Here is a 24,430-nt window from a genome sequence, read left to right on the forward strand (position 1 = left end):
TATACTCCTTGACTCAACTTCTTATATTATTCTGTGTAATGTTTTCATTTAATTATTTTATTACTTAAATGGGACGTTACATCTCTTTTTGAAGAAGCAATTGTTTTTATACATCTTTGTTTTTTTCAAAACTCTTTCATCACTTTTTTCTTCCTTTATGCAATTTTCAATATTTTGTGGGTGAGGTGGGTGAGATGAGATGACTTTCTCGTTGGGTAAATACAATTATAAGTATAATATGTTATGAATCTAAATAAATATAACATATAGAAATAATAAATTAAATAAAATATAATTTGTAAATAAATGATATTACTAAGCCGTAATATGTTAATCAACGATATTAATAAATTAATGCTTTAACGATCTACATGTCTTTATAAAAATAACGCATTCTCCTAAAAAATACACATTCAATCTAACATACTTATGTATATTTATATTTTATTATATTTTTATTGACTTAAGTTATGGGAAGAAAATTCCAAGCGCAAAGAATAATTCCTCTGCTTTTTAAAACCTGAAAATTGGCATCCACTCCTTTTCAGCTTATCTCCCTCCGACCTCGAAACGTGCACTCTCTTATGCATTAATATTGTCAGTGTCTGTCCTGTTAAGAATCTAAAACCTGCATCTGCTCCTTTCTTTTGAGATACTCTTGCATATTCTCCTGTTTTTTCCTCATATTTTATTTTGTTTCCCTTTTTGGTTATTATAATATTACTATTTTTCTTTGCTTTTTCCTCTTCTAACGTCTTACCACCTTTCTTAATTAAATTTTAATCAATTTCTTTCACGGTCTTGGCTATTCTGTTGGCATCAAGAACCAAAAGATTTGGGAGTGGAAAAAAGTTTTCTTAGGAAGAAATAGAAGAAAAAAAATGAGGTCGAAGTGCATGGTGATGATGCCGCTTACGTTACTACACTTTGCATCGGTTTTGGTGCTTGTTTTGGGAGAGAGAATGATTATGAAGGTGGAAAATACGCAGAAATATGGAGGCAGTTTCCTTAGCAAAGCTATGAACTTCTTATGGCAATCGGGGGAATCAGGTTATCAACACGTTTGGCCAGTAAGCTTTTAATTGTATCTTTTCTCTTACTTTCTTTCATCTTATCTCTCTGTTTTTCTTCTAATAATTATCTATCTAGATTCTGGATTTGAATTTTCTTCAAGCTTTCGTTCTTCAATTCAATCTATCATTTTTAAGACTTCTTTTTAAAGGATTCCAGATTACAATTATGTTTTTATAGAATTGATATTTTTTTTTCATTTTAGTTTCATATATGTCATGCTTTTTTTTTTTTACAAATAGTAGTTTTATTCTTAAGAAAAAAAATTAACTGATTTTTTCTAAGTTTTAATAAAAAATCAATTTTTTTTTTCTTAATTCTGTCTCCTACAAAAACTTACATCAATATTACAAATGAAGATATAATATATATATATGTTTTGAAAAATTAAATTTCTTAGTACTGACTTAATGTATTTTTGTTCTTGATGTATTTTAAAGAAAATCTTAAAATGCATTTAAAGAGGAATGATAAGAGAAATATTGCCCATAGTTTCTCTCGCACATTCTCTCCAACATTTCATTATTAGTCTCCTATTCAAAAATAATTTAATGGGACCCATACTATATTTTATTTTTAATAAACTTTAATTTATATAGTTTAACCCATAATTATTGATATATTTATATACATATATATATATAATGATTTTTTTTTAAATGACCAAAGAAATATGCCAGGTGGCTGATTTTGGAATGACTAGTTTGAAAACTAATAGTTGGAAATTAACATGAAGGGAAATTTTGCAGGAGATAGAATTTGGGTGGCAAATTATTTTAGGTACTATAATAGGATTTTTTGGAGCAGCATTTGGAAGTGTAGGAGGTGTTGGTGGTGGCGGCATATTCGTTCCTATGCTTAGCCTTGTTATTGGCTTTGATTCAAAATCCTCCACAGCTATGTCCAAATGTAAGATCTCCCACCACCGTTTATTAACAGCTTTATGATTTGTTTTGCATTTTTTATCACCATTTCTATTATCTTCTTATAACTTTAATTGCAAATTTTATCACTCAAGATCATTATTTTCCACAATTTTATCTCCTAGTTTGTTTTTTATTTCATCATGATTTTCAATTTTTATGTTTTTTACCCATTCATTAAATAATTTCCAAATGATAATATTTTTAAAACACTTGACAAAAGGTCAATTTATTTTGTTTCCAATTGCGTGTTAGTTTAGTACACTCTTACGCGTTTAATAAATAATAGAATCTGAGAAGATTGTAAAGTATAATAGGTCATATTTGAAAAAGATAGTTGGATGATAAAATATTAATTAATCTTCTTTTGTATTATGAGGAATTTACTACTTTCTATCTTTAAATTTTTTCAAAATTTTCCCTTGTTCTGTATTCAAAATTCCTAAGTTTTTCTGGTTAACGACCTTGGTAGACCAGGGAATTCGGTATCATAATACATGACAATACATGGAATTTATTTGTAAGAATAGTTGCAAGATTAAAATACAATTTAAAAATAAACATTTTTACTCGATTTCTGTTTTTCAAAAAATGGATGAGTTTCATTTTTATAAAAGCATATTTATTAAAATGATGTTAACTTCGTTCAAAAATGTTACAGAGCAAAATTTGAGTCTGGTATTGTCAAAATTTTAGTTATCTTCTATTTTAAAAGTGTTGCTTGTAAAAATTAAAAGAATTTTAAGATAAAATTTAAATTTTGACATGTAATATTTTTAAAAGGTGTTAACACTTATTTAACGAAAGAAATTGTATTAAATATTTTTACAAAAATAAAGATTCGATTAAGTCAAAATCAAATATAAAAAATGAAATAAATTAAAAATTTTAATTATAAAAACCAAATTATTTATTAAATCTACTATAAATAATAATAAAAAGTTCGCTCACCTGAAAAATAAATTGTGATAGAGTAAACATTTTACACTGAGAACATTTTATTAAAAAATGAAATTATAATATTTATAGATTTGAATTTGTAAGATAAATTCATTATTACCTTAATTATTAAAATTAAGATAATTAAAAAAAAAAAGTAGTGGAACAAAAAATTATTTGTCGAAGTTTATGTTGTCTATCTCTATCCCCATTATGTTGTTTCAATTACGTGTCAGAGGGATATATGGATATGAAAATGTGAGGGTCCATATTTGCTACTTGCCAACCGGAGAATTGAAAAGACAGCATGAGTAGCCCCAACCATAATTGACAGGATACATTGGTCTGGTATATTAAGAATCTCATCAGGATGAAAGCAATCTCATCATAATTGGGCATTTTTCTATTTAAAGAGATTAATACATAATACTAGTTTCTTAAGAATAATTAAAAAAAAAACATATCAAATATAATTTTCTTTGGATTTTTTTAAAATTTTTATATTTATTAATAGAATCTAAAACAAAATATCTTGTAACACTTGATAAAAAATATTAAAATATAAAAGATAATGTAAGAAAGAATGACATCGACATTTTTCTAGCGATTAGATTTTATCTAAATTTACATTTAGTTTCAATTATCACTTTAGTGCTTATTTCAAATTTATATTATAATCACATTTCACTTGTAAAACAAACATTAATAAAATGTACAGTATTATTGAAAATTTACTAAGAAAACTACAAGATTATTTAGAAATCTACATCACAAAACACCAAGCCTAGTTTTTACAAAATTAAATTCCGAAATGAAAAAGGATATATACCTCCTTGTGTAAAGCATACTTCGAAAAGGAATAAAAAGAATTACGAAAACATATTCCCCAATGTAGAAACTGATTTCATGAGAAAAACTTTCATCTATTCTTAACAGAGTTCTTGAAAAATAAAAAGATTATTATAATTGATTTAGACAGGTTACCTTTGAATGTTAACAAAAAAAAATACTGTGATATAAGACAATGACATGATTCTCATATTTTTACTCTCTCACCTTATTGATTTAGTATAAATTATTGATTCTTTTAAAAAAAATATATTAATACATTAATCAATAATTCACACTTATACGATATGACTTAGTATAAATTATTAATTTTTTTTAAAAAAATAATAATACATTAATCAATAATACATATTAAATCATGTCACAAAATGAAAAAAGGGAATAAAAAAAAGTTATAATTTTTTTTGATTTAAACTAATATAGATATTATGTGATCAATTACATGGTTCGTATTTAAATATGAACCGCCTAATATATTATTTTATTATACAATCTACTATGAGCCAAACTTATTTAAATGAGATTCAAATGATTAATTATTACTTAGAAATGATTAATAATCTAAGTCATAACAATCGATTATAAAATAGAATAATTACTTGTAACATAGGATTCTTGATTATATAAAAAGATACTACATTTATACATATTTTTATAATCCCAAATATGTTTAGTTTATCAAATTGTACTTGGAAAAAAAAAATTATATTTGTGTACTATTTTGAATGGTTGCTCATTATTTCAGAAAACTACAGTAAGCAATACATGTTTTTTCTCCCTTTTCCTCCTTTCCCTCGATTTGTCTTGTACTCATTATGAATAATAATCCATCAGAGTCTAGATAGCCTATCTGTCATTACTTTGTCATGTGTGCACATGGTGGTGTCATGTCAAATGTGGTCGACATTCAGATAAAAGATTTCAAAGATCCAATTGAATACATTTTTTTTCTATTAATATTTATAGGAAAAATTAAAAATAAATGTTTATGAAATAAAATTAGGTTATGAATAAATTCAAAATTAACGTTTTTTTTAAATGTAAATAAACTGACCAGAGTCTCTAACGAATGGAAAAAAAATATTTAATTTTGTCTATAAATATTTATTTTTATTTTGTTTTATTTTTCCTATACATAGTTATGCAGAATTTATTCTACAAATACCTAAATTATTCTCTGATTTTTCTTTTTCATAATATAAATAGACTTAGTTGGGGTTGTTTTTCATCGTGCTATATAATATTTATTTATTGAATCCAACCAATGTTGTAATCCAAACTTAAAAAAAAAATGTGAAAGAGATTTTCAAGAAGAAAGAGGAAAAAGAAATTGTTAGTTTGAAAGAGTAAGAGGGTCCCACTACATTTGAAGTATGATGTTGTGTTTGTGTCAGGTATGATCATGGGTGCAGCTTTGTCAACTGTTTACTATAATCTTAATCTAAGGCACCCAACACTGGATTTGCCCGTCATCGACTATGATTTGGCACTGCTCATTCAACCAATGCTTATGCTTGGCATTAGCATAGGAGTGGTCTTCAATGTGGTAGTTGCTGATTGGATGGTTACCATGCTCCTTCTAATTCTCTTTTTAGGTAATGCTTTTGCTTAATCCACACTTTCTTTACTCATTTTTCACAATTAACTCTTCTTCCTGCTTTTTCTATGTAGGAACATCTGCAAAGGCATTCTCTAAGGGTGTTGAAACATGGAAAAAGGAAACCATAGAGAAACAGGTCATATCTCATTCATAAATACGCACTAGCTTTCACTACTTTTAATTTTAATACATTTTACCATTCCATTTATTTTACATATTTTATTAATATTTATTCAAGTTTAAACATTATAGCATTATGTTAATAGTAAAATGGCTTCATTTTTATATCAAAATTATGACAAAACGAACTTATTTTTTAAGAAAATTATCAACCCTTTGTTTCTCATTATTATTAGTTTGTTAAAAGGTATGAAAATTGAAAATAGTGGTAGTAAAATGTCTCTGACAAGGATTGTAATAAAATTTAGAAAATCTATGATAAAAGGGTAAACCGTACATAAATATATATTGTTGAATTGATATATTTTATTTGTAATATACAAGGAAGAAATATTATTTAAATTTTGTTAATAATTAAACGCAACTAAATACGTCTTTGATTTTAATAATAATATAATTTTATTTTATAAACATGTAATTAATATCAATGGAACTTACAAATTTTATTTTATAAATTTAAAATTTTTAATAATTCTTTCAAAATTAATTATATATGAATGTTAATTTTTTGCATAATAAATACAAATAATATTTAATAAAAATCAAACACATATTCAATTATTTCAATTATTAACTGAGTTCAAATAAAATTTATTAAAGTAAAGTTGTTATAATATAATTTTTTTCTTAATAAACTAAAAGCAACGTATTACATATGTTAATATTTATTGTCATACATACACCGATTATTTACTAGTGATAAAATATGTATAAATTTTGATTGCTTATTTTCTGACCACTATTTTTCCGTTACAGGAAAATGCTAGGAAAGAAGACTCAAATGGTGAGTTAATAAACATAGTACATTATCATTTTGGTTTTTGCAGTGGGAAAGTGTTTACAGTTCTCTCTGTGTCAGGTTTTGGGAGTGAAGTAGAATACAGACCAATTCCTAATGAAGCAGACAATGACAGTGCGAAAGAAACGAAAAGAGGAGAGGTGAATACGCTCTAGTTTTTACTTTATGATTGGAGTGTGGTTTTCATATCTGACTGCAAATGTTTATTGGAATATTGAAGGTCAATATACTTGAAAATGTGTACTGGAAGGAGTTTGGACTTCTCCTTTTTGTTTGGCTCGCATTCCTTGGAATCCAGATTGCCATGGTCGGTTATTTTTCAGTAAACATTTTCTTCAATACACAATTGGAATCTTTCTAATTTCACTCTTAAACTTTTCTATTCACAATGCCAACAGAACCAAACAACCAAATGTTCTACAATATATTGGGTATTGAACTTCTTGCAGGTAAAATTCTTATCACAACATGCCTCACATCTAATATCTTTTGCTTTCTCCAGCATTAAATTTACAATGGAAATATTTTATTAAGCATAAAGCTATATTCTTAATTTATCGAAAAAAATTATTATACTTTTAAATTATTAGTTATTTACATATGATTCTACAATTATTTATGTTTATATTTAAGTTTAAATAAATTGCAAATAAAATCTTTCAAACAGACCTTTTTAAAAGAATTGTTTAACATATAATCCAGAGAAACAAAAAGAGATATTCTAAACAAGTTCTATCATATTTTTCAATATATATTAATCATACTTAGATAAAATTCAGATGTTAATAATCTTACTGTTCTGAAAATATTTGTGATGACTTATACAGATTCCAGTTTCAGTTGGGGTAGCTGGATATGAAGCAGTTTCCTTGTATAAAGGAAGGAGAGCAATTGCTTCGGTGGGAGATCAGGGCAAAAGTTTTACTATTCCGCAGCTAGCTCTATACTCTTTCTTTGGAATATCGGCTGGAATTGTTGGTGGCTTGCTGGGAATAGGTGGAGGATTCGTTATGGGGCCTCTCTTTTTGGAGCTCGGAGTCCCACCTCAGGTGACCTTTACAAATTTTGAAACAACAAATGTGCACTTCCATAGAAAAGACAACCATTGATTATGGACTATGAAAATCCAATCTAAATTCACAAAAACATAAATTTATTTTAACTACCTCAAGTTCAATTGGATTTTTTCCCTTTAATTTAAATTAGATTTTCCATAAAATATTTAAATTTTTATTTAATTAATCACGATTAGACTTGACTCATCTAAGAGCCGATGAATCAGAATGGATTCGATCCTATTAGATCAAGTATAATGTGAGCTCACCATAGTTTGACACAACCTATATGGATTTTGGATTTGACCCAACCTATCCTTATTTGAGTTCGCTCCAACCCAACTAAGTTTAGTATGAGTTGGTTATGGTTTGTCTTAGTTTGACCTAGAATAGGCCTAATCTGACACAAGTTTGACTTGACTAGACATAAATTGACTTGTAACTCAATTTGAATTGGATTTTTTTTCACTTTAATTTAAATTTGATTCAATTTTTATCAATTTTTTAAAAGTATTTAAATTCAAAGTTGAATTAATCCCATTAGATCAAGTGTAATATGAGCTCGCTATAGTTTGACCTAGTCTTTCTAGACTCAACCCTACCTATCTTTACTTTAGTTTGGCCCAATCTAACTAAGTCTAATCTGACTTAGCATGGTTTGTCCCATTTTGACCTAGGATAGGCCTAACCCAACCCAACATGAGCTCAACTTGACTAGACACACACTGACTTGTAATGAACCTAATTCGATCTCAACCTACTACCTGGGTCCAACCCAATCTATTTCTACCTAATCTCACTTAACCTAACATGCATATGCCTAGCTTAATTCAATTTGACTTGAGCTCAACCAAGCCCAACCACACATCATTTAACTTAGGTCTATCCAACCTAGACCTTGCCCAAATTGACCTAATATGGTCTCTGACCGAATTTACCCACTATGAACTTGGGTTGATTTGAACCGACATGGATTTGACTTGACTTGGTCTACATCCAACTTGATTGGACATGATTCTGCTCCAACCGGACTTCATGTAGACTTGGTTAACTCAACTAGTTTTAAGCCCAACCCAACTTAATCCGATATAGACTTCGGCCCTCCAGGCACAATGTGGAATTGGGACGATTGACTCCACCTGTGTCTTGTCTAACTCAACCTAACTTAGGTCCAATTCATTCCTGCTCAATTCGAGCCTAACCAACTTGGCCTAACTTGGTACTAACCCAATTTGGCTTTACTTGTCCATCCCATCTCGATTTGATGTGCACTGGACCTGGTTGACTTAGCTTAACATACGTTCAGGTTGACTTACCCTGACCATTTCTCGAGTCCACTTAACTCAACATGGACTCAAGCCGACTCAAATTGACTAAGGCCTTACCTGACTCTAAAGAAACTTGGTCTTAACTTGATTTGTCCTTGGCCCAATTTGGCTAATGATGGTAAGCCAATGCGTGCCCTCCACTTAGCTTGACAGAAACTTGAGTTGACTTTTAAACTAAGCCTAAACCAATTCATCTTTAAGTGATATGATCTTACTCAACCCGACTTGCACTTAAACTTACTCGACTCGTTATGGACCAAGCCCACTAAGCTTGAATTCGACTCAAACCAACTTGCTCAAGTTGTCTTAGCATAACTTGTGCCTAGATGACTTGGTTCTTAGCTTGATCTAAGCATATAACAAAAATAATGTTGGCTTGACTCGACTTGGAGCAAGCTTAACTTGATCTAACACCCAACCTAACTTGAATCTAACTCAACCAACTAGATATAATTTTGGTATAGCCTAACTTGACTTAGGTCCAAACATGCTAACCATTATTCGACCTAACCCAACATGACTTAAACTATACCTGTTTTAAGGTTGGGCTACAGGTCTAGCTTGACCATCCTAATTTATGTATGGCCCAACCTAGGTTGACTTTAGTTTGACCCAAAATAATTTGTCTTAGACCTGACCCAACCCAATCTTCCATGACTTAGGTCTTACTTGATATGACTTTCATGAGTTAGCCAAATCGAGCCTTGTCATGCTTTACCTAAGCTTGACTTGACCTAACATTTCATAACTTGAACCAATCTAGAACTACCTTGAGTTTAGACATTACAAATTCAAAGAATTATCTAATCTATATCAAATTCAATTCCAATTAATTGGATTAGAATTAAAGTACAAAATTACCTTGAGTTTATACATTACAAATTCAAAGAATTATCTAATCTATATCAAATTCAATTCCAATTAATAAGATTAGAATTAAAGTACAAAAATTACATATTTTGATGTGAGATCAATGCATCAAAATAATTTTAAAGTAAAATAAATTTGAATAACTATGAATTAGAGGGAGACTTTGATTTTGTTTCCTACCTTAACCATACCTCCCAAAATTAAAGTCAGGCTCAATATGATGGGACACTAAAAAATATTATGAAATTCTATAATTATAACGGTGAAATATATTATTTTTAAATAAATATTTTAAAATAACTATATGTCTTTACATTCACAAAAATTTAATACATAATTTATTTCACTACAAGAAAATTCTTAAATAATAATCCATTTCAGTGAGAAAAAATTGTTAGTCTCTATAGTAACCAATGCAGATACTAATCTAAAAAATAAAAAATGATTGGTTACTAAAATGGTCACTATTATGTATAAAAAATTATAATTGGTCGTTAAATTGATTAGTAATTAATTAGAAGCTAATTTAAAAACTAATTCTTTTGGTAGAAAAATCTCTGTTATAACTAATGTTTAGTGACCAATTTAAAAACTAATTCCTTTCATAGTCAAAATCTTGGTAACTAAATTTTAAAGACCAATCTAGAAACCAATTATAATTTTTTATTTATCTATTTTAATAACAATAATTTTTATGTTGTAAATTGGTGACTAACGATCTATTATCACTAAAATTAGTTGTTCATAAAAGATGTTCTTTTATATATATATATATATATATATATATATATATATATATATATATATATATATATATTAGTCAAAAAGTAAATCAATATGATAATCTTGGGTTATCTAGAAAGCCCATTATAATCTGCATCATCATTTGTCAATGTACAAAATATAATCATTGACATAAAATATATATATATATATATATATATATATATATATATATATATATATATATATATATATATATATATATATATATATGAATGAAAGTTTATAATTGGCTTATAAATTATAGATGAAAGTTTAATATAATAAAAAATATTCCATAAGGGCTTGTGAAACATATTTTTGTTTCTAAAAAAAATAAAATATTAACCAAATTTATCCAAATATTTATGTAGTCCCAAAGTAAATTGATACGATAATCCTTGGGTTATCTAGAAAAACTATCATTTGTCAATGTATAAAATATAATCGTACATGGACATAATATACATGAAAGTTCATAATTGTCTTCTTGATAAAAAAATATACACTTATATTTTTAGTATAAATGATAGATGAAAGTTTAATCTAATGGAAAATATTCCATAAGGGCTTGTAAAACATATTTTTGTTTCTAAAAAATAAAATATTAAGCAAATTTATCCATATATCTATATAGTCTAAAAGTAAATCAATATGATAATCCTTGAATTATCTAGAAAAACCACTAGGATCTGCATGATCATCTATCAATGTACAAAATATAATCCTAGCATGGGATCAAGTAAAAAAACAAAAAGGTTAGTTAATAAAATTAAATCAATCTACAACTGAAACATAAATGATACGTAGGTGTGTTTTAACACATCTATCTCATATCAAACAAATAAAATAAGAAAGTGTGTCTTGCTATATATTTATTTTTCTTTAAGACTAGATACCGGATGCTACCTTAGGAAAGTTAGTTCACCTCCAAAAGTAAAACTACACCAAATATGATAAGCAAATCAAAAGAGGTCAAGAAATAAAGCAAGAATTAAAATCTCAAAATTAAGGATGCAAAACTCAAATGGATGAAAATCATGACATACTCAAAGATAGCCAAGGAATCGACAAGCAAAAATTAAGGTATAGAAAGAAAGTAAGCACATCAAAATAAGTACCTAAAGAAAGGTTCTTGACTGGATTGACAAATTAAACAAAAAAATAGAAAACAGAAAGCAAAATCTAATAAACTGCAAAAATGCTTGTTCTAATCTCAATGTTAGATCCAAAACAAGTGAATTAATCCATCTTCATTAAGGCCAATTGAAAATAGACTAAAACAACCTAAAAATGCACTTTAATATGATTTTTCACAATGATGTTAGCTAGAAAACGGAAACAAATGTCTTCACTTCAACTATTTATCATTTGTTATCTTTCAACATTTTTCTTTGATTTTTTTTTTTTGTTGTATTTTTCGTGAAGGTCTTACACAATTGCGGTTAAAACAGTTCTGAATTTGCATCTCAATTAATTGTGATAAATCAAACAAAATAAGTGCGTAGTTTAGAATAGATTACTGGAATAGTAAAAAAAATGCAATGGCTAGTGATGATGATTCTAGTGCACAATTTTGGCCACTTTCTTTTAATTTTTTTGTACCTTTCTTTTTGGCACTTTTTCTTGGCTCTTTTAGTGCTCTTTTCTTTCTTTTATCTCTTTTTACAACAATATTTTTAGGCACTACAACAAAATCATCACTACCAAAGCTTCATCATGTAACATGTAATTGAAAGCTAGATAGAAGGAAACTTAAGCAAGCAAAATTACGAGTAAAAAATTGAAACAAACACAATAGAAACCTAACTTTAAGCAACTTGCTAAGAACTAATTAACAAGTATGAACTCAAATGTGAAAATTAAAAGCACACAAAGCACACTAGAAACCAAAAATGAAACTTAGGTGATTAAGTAAGTACAAGGAAAATTCCAATCGGACATTAAGATTACCAATGTTATCTAGATGTGAAGTTGCATTTCCAAGACTCCAAGAGAGAAGAGAAGGTATATTTATAAACAAAATACTGCATCAAAAACAGAATAAAAAAAATTCACAAATGGAAAGGCTAAACAATGGAATTTAAGACATAATTGGACTAAACATTACTCTAGACAAAACATACAAATTAGAAAATTAAAATGACTCAAAATGGATGAAATAGAGGATGAAACAAGACTCAAACGAAACATAAAAAGCACACAAATTCACCATGGTATAGTTTTTAGGCACAATGGTTGAATGGTTCCAAAGGAACAATGATAAGAACCATATAACCAATAAGGTGAATGGAAGAAAAAGAACAAGACTACTAAAGAAAATAATGAAAAAACACAAAAATAGCAAAAGCAAAAGGAAGGACAAGGCCTTATCTTTTGAAGCATCTTCAACCAAGGCTCATGATACCAAATGATTGCCTTCCTCCAAGCGAATCCATGAAAACGCGAGGTGGAAGTTCCATTGATAATGTGAGGTTGCGCAAAAGCCAAGGGATGGAAGGGAAAATATCTCGGTTTGATGGTGTGGTGTGATGTGGTGTTTAGTGAAGGTTTTCCTAAGATAGGTAATGCCAACTCTAAGGGAAGAAGCTAGAGTGATTCCAGAGAGAATTCCACTCTAAAGTGAGCTCAAACAAGAGAGTTGCACCAAATTTAGCAACATTTCATTTCTAAAATTCAAGCTAGAAAATACATGAGTTGAGACCTCTATTTATAGGAGCAAGTTGTCTTAAACCTAGATGAGTAAACCCATAAAAGAGGCATTTTGGAAAACTTGGAGAGTAAGCTAGAAATCCTCTCTAATGAGAGGTGGATATGTGGCCACTATATGAGAGAATCCTCTCCACTCACGGATGACACATGACCACTACTTCTTGAAAATCCTCTCCATTAGGAGTGTGACACATGGCCACTACTCCACTTATGCCTTACTCATCAAGTTTCAAGACTTATTCTTTTACCCATTGGTTAACCATCATATGTGCTACCTTCTAGTCAACCTTGGGCCATGACCCAAGTTGACTTTGGTTGACCCACTTTCCTATTTTATTTTGGCCCATTATACAAAGTCGAAAATGAAATTTCCTATACTATTTGACCCAAAATATAAGGCCCAAATATTACTTAAATATTTACAAGGAATCTTAGACTAGGTCTTCATAAATTCCTTAGCTCATATAAACATCAATTTGGGTCTATTTAACTTAGTTGAAGCCTAATATTCTATGATCCTTCTGGCCATGACTCTTGTGGTGGATCCCTTAGCTAGGGGTTTGCCATCATTTGGGATCCTTGGAACGTTTTGATAAGTTTGTCTTCATTTTCTACTATCCACATTTAAGCTTGGAGATCAGTAAATGCTCTTCATACAAAATTAATTGCAAATATCTTCTTCAAGTATCACTTTAATATACAACATAATACATCAACCTAAGTTAGAGAACTTTTATCCAAACTATACTAAATTTCAAAATTGTAAACATTTTACCCTATGGACTAACAACAAAAAAGTTTAACACTCCTAAGCCTACATAAACTCATGACTCAATGTCATCAAAGAACTAGAGCTCACTCATGATTCTCTATAAAAGATAATGTGTTCCTTAAAGTTGTGTATGATTTTACACTTTAGTCTAATTTGGATAAAAGCTAGATGACCTAGGCTTGAGAAACTATGTTATGTTAGAGTATTACTTGAAAAGAAAATATAGAATTCATGTTGTACGAAGAGCATTTAATGCATCTCCAAGCTTGAACTATGACAAATGCAAGATGAAAAAGAGCACTTATCAAAACCTCACAATGACTCTAAATGATTTGTAACAACTATTTCTTCCCAACATCTATATATAGCAAATCACTTGAAGAAGAAATATTGGCGAGATACAATAATAAAAAACATTGTTTACGTCCAATAGCAATCTAGGAGAGTGGACTTCATTTGTGTTGTATTCATCCTAGGACATTATCTTTTAATAAGTGATTTCTACGATATATATATATATATATATATATATATATATATATATATATATATATATATATATATTATCATACTTGCTTATAAATCAAAGATAAGAGTGACTATGTTTCCAATTTTGAAAAGTTTAAAAACTATCTCTCTTTATATGTTGTCTAAATGACTAATTATAATTTTATCACTTTAAGGATTTTAACACTTTTTCATATGCACATCAAATTATTGACTTTGTAATAGAACCTTAGTTCTTACATTGTGTTTCCTTATATAAGTGTCTAAAAATTATATAAGTGGCTAAAAAGTGAGTCAAATCTTTTTTATATGTTTATGATCAACTTTTGACATCCTCTAACTTGTGTTATGGTAATGTAATTAAATCAAATGGAGATAAGATTGCAAGGTCCATTTCACCATTTTTTAGTTTAAACAACTTAAAAATGTTGTCTAAAGTAAAAAAAAGAAAAACGTAACCTTAAGTTTAGACAACAATTTTACCACGATATTCCAGTTGTGGAGTATGCACTCGTGGCCATTGCTCAAAGACATCAAATTTTATTCCTAAGGCCATAAATTTTTTGAAAAGCATTGTCTTAGAAAAAAATAATAGATCACACTTTTTAGCCAACACTATTCATAGTTTTACACAACATTTGAAAATGTTGTGTATTCTTTAGGCAATGATTATTTAATTATTGCATATCAATAAGCCAAAAGTTATAGCTAATAGTTAGGGTGCAAATCTTTCTACTTAAGATTATAGTAATCAAAGTATCATGATCTGATTATGACTTGGTCCACCTACCCTCCACCATGAGACAATTGATGCACCTTACACAAGTTTAATTATTATTTGGTCACATGATGGTAATTAAAAATATTTGAAGTTAAATTATACAATTTTAAATTTTGGTCTAAACTATTCATATTTTAACAATTGTTGTCTATAACTATCAACATTTTCTACTGTATTGCTTAAAACAAATAGCCAACATTTTTGGTATGCTATTTAGGTTTAAGGCAAATAAAAATCATTATATAACCAACACTAAAAAACTGTGACTTATTCTTATTTTACGCAATGATTTTTCAGTTGTTGTCATGTCAACGTTGCCTAATCTATAGATATGAAGAAGATTCATAGTGTATATTATAACTTAGAAGAAAACAATAAAATAAAGAGGTAATAATTTTATTGTTTTACCCACATTTTTTGTCGGCAACATTTAAAAAAATGTTGTCTAAATAATCAACAATTTATAAAATGTGGCATTTAGTAGTTTTATGCCAAAGTTATATATCTGTGACCTTTTTTGTGTTTGGGCAACAATTTTATACATATAGGCTAGTTCAGTTTGTATAAAGTAAAAAATGGTGTAATGATCTTGAAATGTCTATCGATATTAAACGAAACATTTGCATATATTGAGATTGATATGATATTAAAGATACTTTCATGTTTCCATTTGTTTTAAATGTGGTAAATCAAAACTACACAGTATAAAGATTTGTTGATCTTTTCTCTAACATTTACCTCGTTCTTTCTCTCTCAACTAGACCACCAAGTATAACTTTAAGAGAGGATGATCTCTCTCCGAGTGTTTCTATTTTATGGCTCTTACCTTTTGACTTGGTTTTCTAATGATAAAACTACTAAAAAATTTCATATTATATGAGATTTTTCTTGGAAATTTGTTAAAAAAATTTGTAAGAAAAGACTTTTTTTCTGCCATTTTTTCTAAGAATTTAATTGGCAGGTAATTTCTTCGTGGGTAATTATTTCCAACAAAATTATAAAATTTGTAAGTATTTCCTACAAAATTTGTTGCGAAAAGTGTTTTTACAAAATATTTTGCAAAAAAATTGGTAGCAATTTCTTGCAAATCCTTTTTAACAATAAAATTTGTAAATATATCCTACAAAAAAATTTTAAAACAAAATTGACAGGAAATATGAGTTTTTTAGTAGCGTAAGTTAAACTCACCTTCAACGTTGTGTAATCATCAAGTAGACATTCAATTACATCTTTCCTTGATGTAAACACACCTTTCTTCTTCTTTTTGTTCATTCACAAGTTAGATAAAATTCTTATGGAACCAAAATCTATATGTATATCAACTAAAGAGGTTTTTCTAAAAAAATTGCGTCCTTGTTTTGAAAAGACACTTTTACCTATTTGTTATTATTCATGTCTCAGGAAGATAGTCTTAAATGACATATAGGTATCTTCTTTTTCTACTCTAAAATTATTCTCAAGTTAGTATGACCACACTTTATATACTACACTCATTGATTTTGTTTAAGGATTTTTCATGAAGAAAAATTCAAGCATAACACTAACCTTATGTATCTTTTGAAGTCTACCAAATTTAACCAATTCCAATTCATATTTGATCACTGTCCACTTAGTTATTATTGTGCTTTCTGTTATGAACTTTATAGTTTTATCTCTCTCCAATGATCCATGCATATGATAATAATGGCCAGATGGAATATATTAATTGATGAAGCCATATGAATTAATTTCACTTCTTGTATTAATTGGCTTCAATGTTTGATGCCATGTGTTATCAGGTTGCAAGTGCCACAGCCACCTTCGCCATGGTCTTTTCATCATCTATGTCCGTTGTAGAATACTACCTGCTGAAACGTTTTCCAGTTCCTTATGGTTTGTGTTTCATAACTTTCACCTCTATATATATAAATTTAACCCATAACATTGATAATATGGTTTAATTTATTGCTCTAACCCATGCATTATGTGGATTGTTGCACAGCCATGTACTTTATTGTAGTAGCTGCTATTTCAGCCATTGTAGGGCAGCATATTGTGAGAAAGTTGATCGATATACTTGGGAGAGCTTCTATTATAATCTTTGTTCTAGCCATCACAATATTTGTCAGTGCTGTTTCACTAGGTAAGCCTTTGTGATTTTCTCTCAACTTTCTTTGGTTATGTTCATATTTTTCTAGTACATATATGACTTTAATATATTTTTAGTCATTTAAATTTAAAATAATTTTACTATTAGTTTATCAAATTTAAAATTAATCTTTTTTACTTTTATAATTTTAAAAGGTTATTTTTATTCCTATGTAAAAAAAAAACGTGAATAGATTGTAAGTAGTTTATATAACAACTCACTTTTGATATATATATATATATATATATAAAGACACATTCAAAGTAGAAATCACCACACACTATAATAATTTTTATTTTCAGTTTTACAAAATTAAAAAAATATTTAATTTTAGAGGGCCACAAACCAGCTTATAACAAATTAAAGTAATTAAAAAACATTTAACCTATGTTATTATAGATATTAAATATGTTTCGTTTGTAATCTGGATAATATTAGTTTTTACTTTTTAGTGTCTTAAAAGATTGTTATTGTTAAGTAAATAAAGACTACACACCATGTTTCCATTAATGGATCAAAAGACACGGGCTTTGAGAGACTAAAAGTAAATATTATCTTATTTACATACACTGAACCTATATTTGAATCATGAAACATTTTTCGTATATTTGTTAGGTGGAGTTGGCATTGCAGCAATGGTCAAAAAGATTGAAAATCACGAGTATATGGGATTTGATGATCTCTGCAAGTATAATTCATAGCCCACTTCGTTAACATATTTTGTTGTTCTTTTTAAGTTCCTAATAAAAGAGCCAACAAAACCTATGTCGTCAAAATTGAATTATGGTATGTTTGGATTCATTTGAATGTGGAGCAAAACGTATTTGTTTCTACTTATTTGTTTTTAAAGTGAAACATAAGTGTTGGGTATTATTCCAAACACTAACTTTCTTTGTTGAGAATTTGAATTACACTTTTAATATTCTTTATCTTGTAGCTTTTGCTTATAGTTTCTTTCTTTTGTGAAAAAATTGTCTAAATCCTTTCTTGTGTAATACGAGTAATATTGTTTTCTAATCAAAATTTTGAAATAATTTTAGTTTTCTTTTTATGTCACGTGTTGTGTTCAATAAATTATTTTAAAAATTTAATTTGTTTTTATTTTACTATCTTATACGATCAATTGATTTGTTATCATTATAAAAGAATGAATTTAAGCGACCACCATTTTCAATAGTTACAATGTTTAAATTAGTCGCTGAACTATTTCGTGATAGAAATATATGGTAGTGAAAATCTTAGTTACAAAAGTTTTAACTGATACGATTGTTAATTCGGTCGCTAAATAAAGACTCACATCTTTTAGTTGTTAATGAGTGATATTTTTAATTTAATTTAAATAATTTTCGCTGATTAAATTGGTTGCAAAAAATAAAAATATTTAGTGACTAATAATTTTCAGTCATAAAATAATAAATTCAAATATTTTAGTCACCAAATTTGACCTAATTTTAAATAATATTTTGGCTTGGTTATAAACAATTTTCTAAGTCGTTTATAAATGCTAAAAATGTAATAATGCTACATATCATTAAATTTCCTTATAAAATGTAATAAAAAGTAATATAAAAGTGATAGTTACATATATGTTTTAACTTCTTGAATTTTGATGTGAAATTAGAATTTTTCTTGTCCGAAACTTTAATACATTTTAATCCTCAAACTTTAAAAATGAATGGATATAATCATTTTAATTCAATTACATTTAAAGTTTCTTGTCATGCTAAACCTGTTTTCAAGTTGTCATTAAAACAAGAACATGTCAAATTGTATAAATAATTCAAATGTTAGCATGAAATATGTTTAACTCGTCATAAAAATTTAATGCAATTTGGTTAAAAGGATTATATCCATTCATTTTTAAAGTTTGAGAACCAAAATGTATGAAAATTTCGGACAATGACGAATTCCAATTTCGCATTAAAGTTCACAGACTAAAAACATATTTTACCCTAAAATTCACGAATATACATATTACATGATCCAACATAAAACAATAATGGAAATAGTTTTTAATATATATGTAAACTTTAAATTCATCATACAATTAAACATACAACTAATGGTCCTCTGGCCTATCTTAACTATTATATGCTATAAAATAAGTTTCATACATCTTATTGACAAATGCATTCATTTTGTTACTCATGATTTTTTTGCTTCAAGTGTCTCTCAATTGGACTCCTTGCCATCCTTTTTCCATAGAAGGCTCAATGTTAGAAAAAAGGTTAGACAATTAAATTCAATACTATATGACATATGCTAGAGTTTCAAGAATCATTGAGTAGCATGTATTTATGCATATTAAAATAGAGAAATATTGTCTCTCTTAATACGAAATTTATTATTTATATAGATGTTATATTGATATTTGTTATTACAAATGACTTACAAAATTAAGTATTGATATTTATATTAAAATTTAGTTGCAAAAGTCATAAATAAAAAAATGTAGGCTAATAATTAAAAATATATATAATGTTGTAACGTTATTCTCAAAATAGAAACAAAATTTAAAAAAAATTTTGAAAAAAAATTTAAAAATTAGAAAAACCATAGGCTGACACGTGGCACACCGTTAACAGCGTTAATAATTTTTTTCTGAAAGGGACCTAATTGATGCACTTTTTCAAAAGTTGAGACGTAATTGAAACTTTTTTAAAAGCGGAGACCAAACTGAAACATTTGAACGAAAGTGAGTACCATCCAACTAATTAAACCATAAAAATTTTAAATTTTATAACTAATGTTTTCATTATTAATTTTATTTTAAATTATTTTAAAAGATAATAACAATATTATTAATAGTTTTACCATATTTAAAAAATGAATAATCTAATATATCATATAATAAGTAATCCCCTGCCAATATCTTTAATCACATAAAAATCTCTACAAATTATTTGAGTTTTTTGTTGAAGGCTCACGACTGTTGGCATGGGATGGTGTGGTAAGGTGAAATGTTATGGTCCATTCTATAAATAATGTTTCATTTATCACATTCTTCACCAAGTTTTTAGTTTTCTTCTATTCCTGGTATCTTTCTACGAACTTCGTGCCAAAAATACAAGAGACTTAGTTACTCTAAGGTATATCATTCAATGGTTCTAATGTGAATGCTAGTGAAGAGCTGGGTAGGAGCCGGTCCTTAGGGATGTTTGACGAATCTCTATCTAGGGTGTTGGGGGTGACTATGGAGGTTACCAAGGAGTGTAAAGAGTATCATCCTAAAGAACATGCGAAGAGTTCTCTTCCTAAGAGGACTGGATATGACAAGGTTCATGAGGAGGCTCAACTTGCAACCTCAAAGTTCAGGCAGTCACAATTGTTAACGTCTTGGCTTAATGATATATATGTTTCTGACCAGGGAGTGAGTCTCGATATAGTGTCTCTTAGGAGGTTAAGCGACATAGATAGTGTATGTCGTGGCTGCAAAGGGGATAAAGACGAATTCTTCTATGCATATGTGGTCGAGGCCGCTCAAGAGGAGGGGCGGGCCAATGTTCCAAACTTGACTCAGGCCATTATGGAGACTCTCCAGCCTGAAAGTGCTATGAAGAGGCTTGCCTGTAACATCCCTTTTGAGATGTCACGTGTAAGATCTTTTTTTTTTAAAACATGAAGCACAACCTTTGATACCATCGTAAAAGATAGGAATTTTCACAGTTGTTTTTATCTTTAAAAAACACCTGGTAAAAGATTCATCCAAACCTCTTTATTCATCAAAAAGAAAACATAGTTCATATAATCAAATAACTTAAACCGTTCGATGAGATTTAATATCAAATCCTTCAAGTGAAAACTCGAAAACTACTACACTATTACATTGTATTTCAAAAGAACATTTTCAAAGGTCAAAATAAAACTTTCCAAAGCTTCCCTATGAACTCCTCACATCTAAGCTTCTCCAGCAGTATCTGCATCAATATCTACTCCTGTATAACGTTAGTCATACGATCATCGCAGGTGGAAACCACATCCACAAACATGCAAGGGTGAGCTAATCATGTATGACATCATATAACACGCATATTAACATGTAACTCATGTAGAAAATTATAATGTAACATAATTCATTCATAAAAAAAATTAGATTAACAAGAATAAAACAAAGTTCACTCTTTTACAGCTTAGTCGATTCAAACTCAGAACTTTCTCGCTTTCTGAATGCATCTACCTAACAATAAATGCACAATAGCATTAACAACCTCTAATTTGCTATACAATGCATTCATGAGTTCATATTTGTTTCTTGAAATAAATATGTAGAATTTACATAAAAATATGACCATTCATTAGTCGTACTCGTCACGAGTGCCTCACTCTTGCAGTAGAAGATTCCCTACATTAGGCCTATGGCGACAATAGGTGAGCACCTCTATAATTGACTATTTTCAATAAGATGTTGTTAGCAAAGAGGGAGACAAAAAATGTATAATTTTGACGGTGATCGAGTTAGTGCGCTTCATAAGTACTAGCGGGGTCACGAGTGATGAAGGTCCACAATACAAAAAAGGAAGATAAAAGAGCTGCATGCATTTTGAAAAGATGAAGATGAAGGAAGAATTGGGATTGTGTTTGGAAAAGATCAAGAAGGAAGAAGGGGGACTACCTATGGAAAATAGAGCATTGTGTGAGAGGGAAATAGAATTTTTCATCCCAATATTACAACGGTTGACGACACAATCTATGTAATAATACATTTGAATTAGAATTTCACACTGATTCATAATCCAAACAGTGTAGTAGAGGACCTAATAAGCTATCCTGCACACTATCAAATTAACACTACTTGACCAAAGCAATTTCAGTATTTCCATGTTAGTAGTTAACAAACTAGAGAGGGTTAGGTTAACCCTGAGTTATATCCTAAAAAATACAAAAATTGATTTTCAACAATTAATTCTTATGAAATCCTAAACGAAAGATTAATAAAACACAGTGCAAATAATAAGGGATAAAAATAAAAAATCTAACCTAATGAAACTAAAATTAGTTACTATGAATGATGTGCAAAAATATGCTAAAGATATTATGTTTAAAAATGCACTTAAGTAATTAAAATGCAAATGCTTATGATATGGTAATATAAATATGGCTAATACTATTATGGGGTTTTGCTAATAAATTAAATTAAATAGCAATTAAATAAGAGATTGTAAAAAAGCATGATAGTAAAACAAGTTAATTCCACTACTTTTTTCAAAATAGATTCATCATCATTTTTCTAAATATTATTGTTCAATTGATTATTGATTTAGTTTTTTAAATCAGTCAATGTGACTTCTCAATTAATTCATTGGCGCCCTAACTTTTAACCAAAGTAACTTCTCAATAAAAAAAAAGAATTTTTTATATTATTCATAGAAAATTTAACTAAAGTAACTTCTTAATTAAATATTATTATGCCTAATCATATCTATTCATTTTCCTTTATTATCAAGTAAAATCTAATCGATCAAAGTAACTTACTGATTAATTATAGTTAATTTTTTCCCAAAAAATTATAAGTAACTTCTCAATTATTGGCAAAAACTCATTGTAAGGCCCATTTTTTCCTGCCCTAAAACTTTAAGGGCTGCCCTTGAGCTATTGGGCCTTAGGGTTGGCCTAAAAGATAAAGCCACCCAAGTCTGACCTAATTCCACACCTTTCAGATTTCTGCTACCTTTGTGCTTAGAGCCGCAGTCGCATTTTCTGTTAGGGTTCCGCTGTGTTTTCAGTTGGCTTTCAGTTGGGCTCCGTCCTTAGTTCACGTAAGTGCTCTTCGACTCGTAGTTTCCTTCTTTGGCCTGTTTTCGTAGTTGTTGTTAGGGTTCCGTAATGACCCACTCTTACACTATTTTTCCATCTCTGAGTCTGTTCCTAGAAGCTGTTTGTGCTCCACAGTTTGGGTGTCCAGGTTTCCAGCTAGCCTTGCCCAGGTACGGGAAGCTAGACTATTCATGTGTGCCTGATAAAGCGTGTGGTTTGTTTATTTGTGCGTGCTTATGATACTATTGAATGTATATGGACTCGCTGTTGTATGATTGGTATGAGGGTGCGCTGTATTTGGAGTTGCAGATGTCGAACAGTGGGAGGAACCTATTATTTTCGCCCAGGCGAGCTCATCTCGCCTAAGCAAGATTTATAGGTCCTCGCCCAGGAGTTTTTTCTCAAATACTCGCCTAGGCGAGTGGATGGTGTTTTGAGCGAAAGTCCATCTCGCTCATGCGAGATGGCCTCGCATTAGCGAGCCTTCACGAAGCTCCCAGGTTCCTTGACGCAGTCTCGCCTAAGCGAGAGCCTGCTGCTTGAGCGAAGGCACTCCCCTCGCTTGAGCGAGGGTCTCTGGTTTGAGCGAGACCCGCTGCGGTGCGCGATGTTTTGCTCTGTTTGGTGACTGTGAATTGTTTGTAGTATGATTCTGCCCTAATTAAAGTATGAGACTTGTAAAGAGCATGGGAAATCTGTAGATATTGAACTGTATGTATGATTTTGGTATGAGATGAGTATGAAACTTAACGAGATGTTGGTACTAAAGGGACATGGTTGTGGTGTGATGATGAAATTCTGTAATAGTGCTCCAGGAGGAGTGAGATGATATTGATTCCACTAGGATATATGAATAAGTATGAGTTATAAAGGTTGACCTGAGGTTACATGCATGATGAGTCTGTGTTGATTGATTCTTGTTATAGTCCGTGTCAGTGCGTAATTCCTTGGAGTCTTTAGGTGAGACTTTTAAGGGTCGTGCTTCAGTGGTCGGGACGTAATTCCATAGCCCCTATTAGTGGGTGCCCATGGTGGTGCCCGATCTGTATAACTAAGTAAGGATTCAAGGTAAAGTTGCATCCTGACACTCTAAGGAGTCGATTAGTCTCACCTAGAGCGGACTGACTCCTGTGGTGAGGGTAGTAGGAGGCCTGAAATTCATTATGGGCTAACCTTGTGGTGAGGGAAAATTGATCCATTGTAACACTTGTAACACATAGCTCGGGGGTGAGCAGAGGTATCCACCACAAGTGCAAGCATCCGCTGAATCCGACTAGGTTATACGTATCTGGATGAGTCGAGTCGTGTCGTAGTGTATTGCCTGAAGGTTCATAACGTGCTTGTTTGATATGGGTATATGATATTGTGAAATTGTATCTGATGGTATGAATGAAATTTAT

General features: G+C 29.5%; 1 protein-coding gene across 4 annotated transcripts; it reads left to right on the forward strand.

Annotated features, from left to right (window-relative positions):
* Positions 1-485: 485 nt before the first annotated feature.
* Positions 486-18,212, forward strand: LOC114193520 (sulfite exporter TauE/SafE family protein 3-like). 4 transcript variants are annotated; one of them, XM_028083351.2, is made up of 13 exons: positions 486-597; positions 825-1,070; positions 1,821-1,980; positions 5,177-5,377; positions 5,454-5,518; positions 6,319-6,346; positions 6,422-6,501; positions 6,582-6,668; positions 6,760-6,810; positions 7,189-7,410; positions 16,927-17,020; positions 17,130-17,270; positions 17,892-18,212. In XM_028083351.2, the coding sequence occupies exons 2-13, from the start codon at positions 882-884 to the stop codon at positions 17,975-17,977; spliced, it is 1,404 nt and encodes a 467-aa protein (XP_027939152.1). In that variant the 5' UTR covers positions 486-597; positions 825-881; the 3' UTR covers positions 17,978-18,212. The 4 variants fall into 4 exon arrangements, with proteins under 4 accessions (XP_027939152.1, XP_027939151.1, XP_085521757.1 ...); XM_028083350.2 differs by lacking the exon at positions 486-597 and having other exon boundaries at positions 604-1,070; XM_085665631.1 differs by lacking the exon at positions 486-597 and having other exon boundaries at positions 604-1,070; positions 17,163-17,270.
* Positions 18,213-24,430: the final 6,218 nt, after the last annotated feature.

The sequence above is a fragment of the Vigna unguiculata genome, chromosome 8, assembly GCF_037176805.1.
Source record: "Vigna unguiculata cultivar grain cowpea cultivar isolate G323 ecotype 2 chromosome 8, ASM3717680v1, whole genome shotgun sequence".
NCBI classification, from domain to species: domain Eukaryota; kingdom Viridiplantae; phylum Streptophyta; class Magnoliopsida; order Fabales; family Fabaceae; genus Vigna; species Vigna unguiculata.

Bases quoted from the DNA above. Each gene is read 5' to 3' on its own strand.
- LOC114193520 (XM_028083351.2), top strand. From the start codon at position 882: ATGAGGTCGAAGTGCATGGTGATGATGCCGCTTACGTTACTACACTTT. The intron at 1,071-1,820 runs GTAAGCTTTTAA...GAAATTTTGCAG, and splicing joins GTTATCAACACGTTTGGCCA to GAGATAGAATTTGGGTGGCA. The intron at 1,981-5,176 runs GTAAGATCTCCC...TGTTTGTGTCAG, and splicing joins CTCCACAGCTATGTCCAAAT to GTATGATCATGGGTGCAGCT.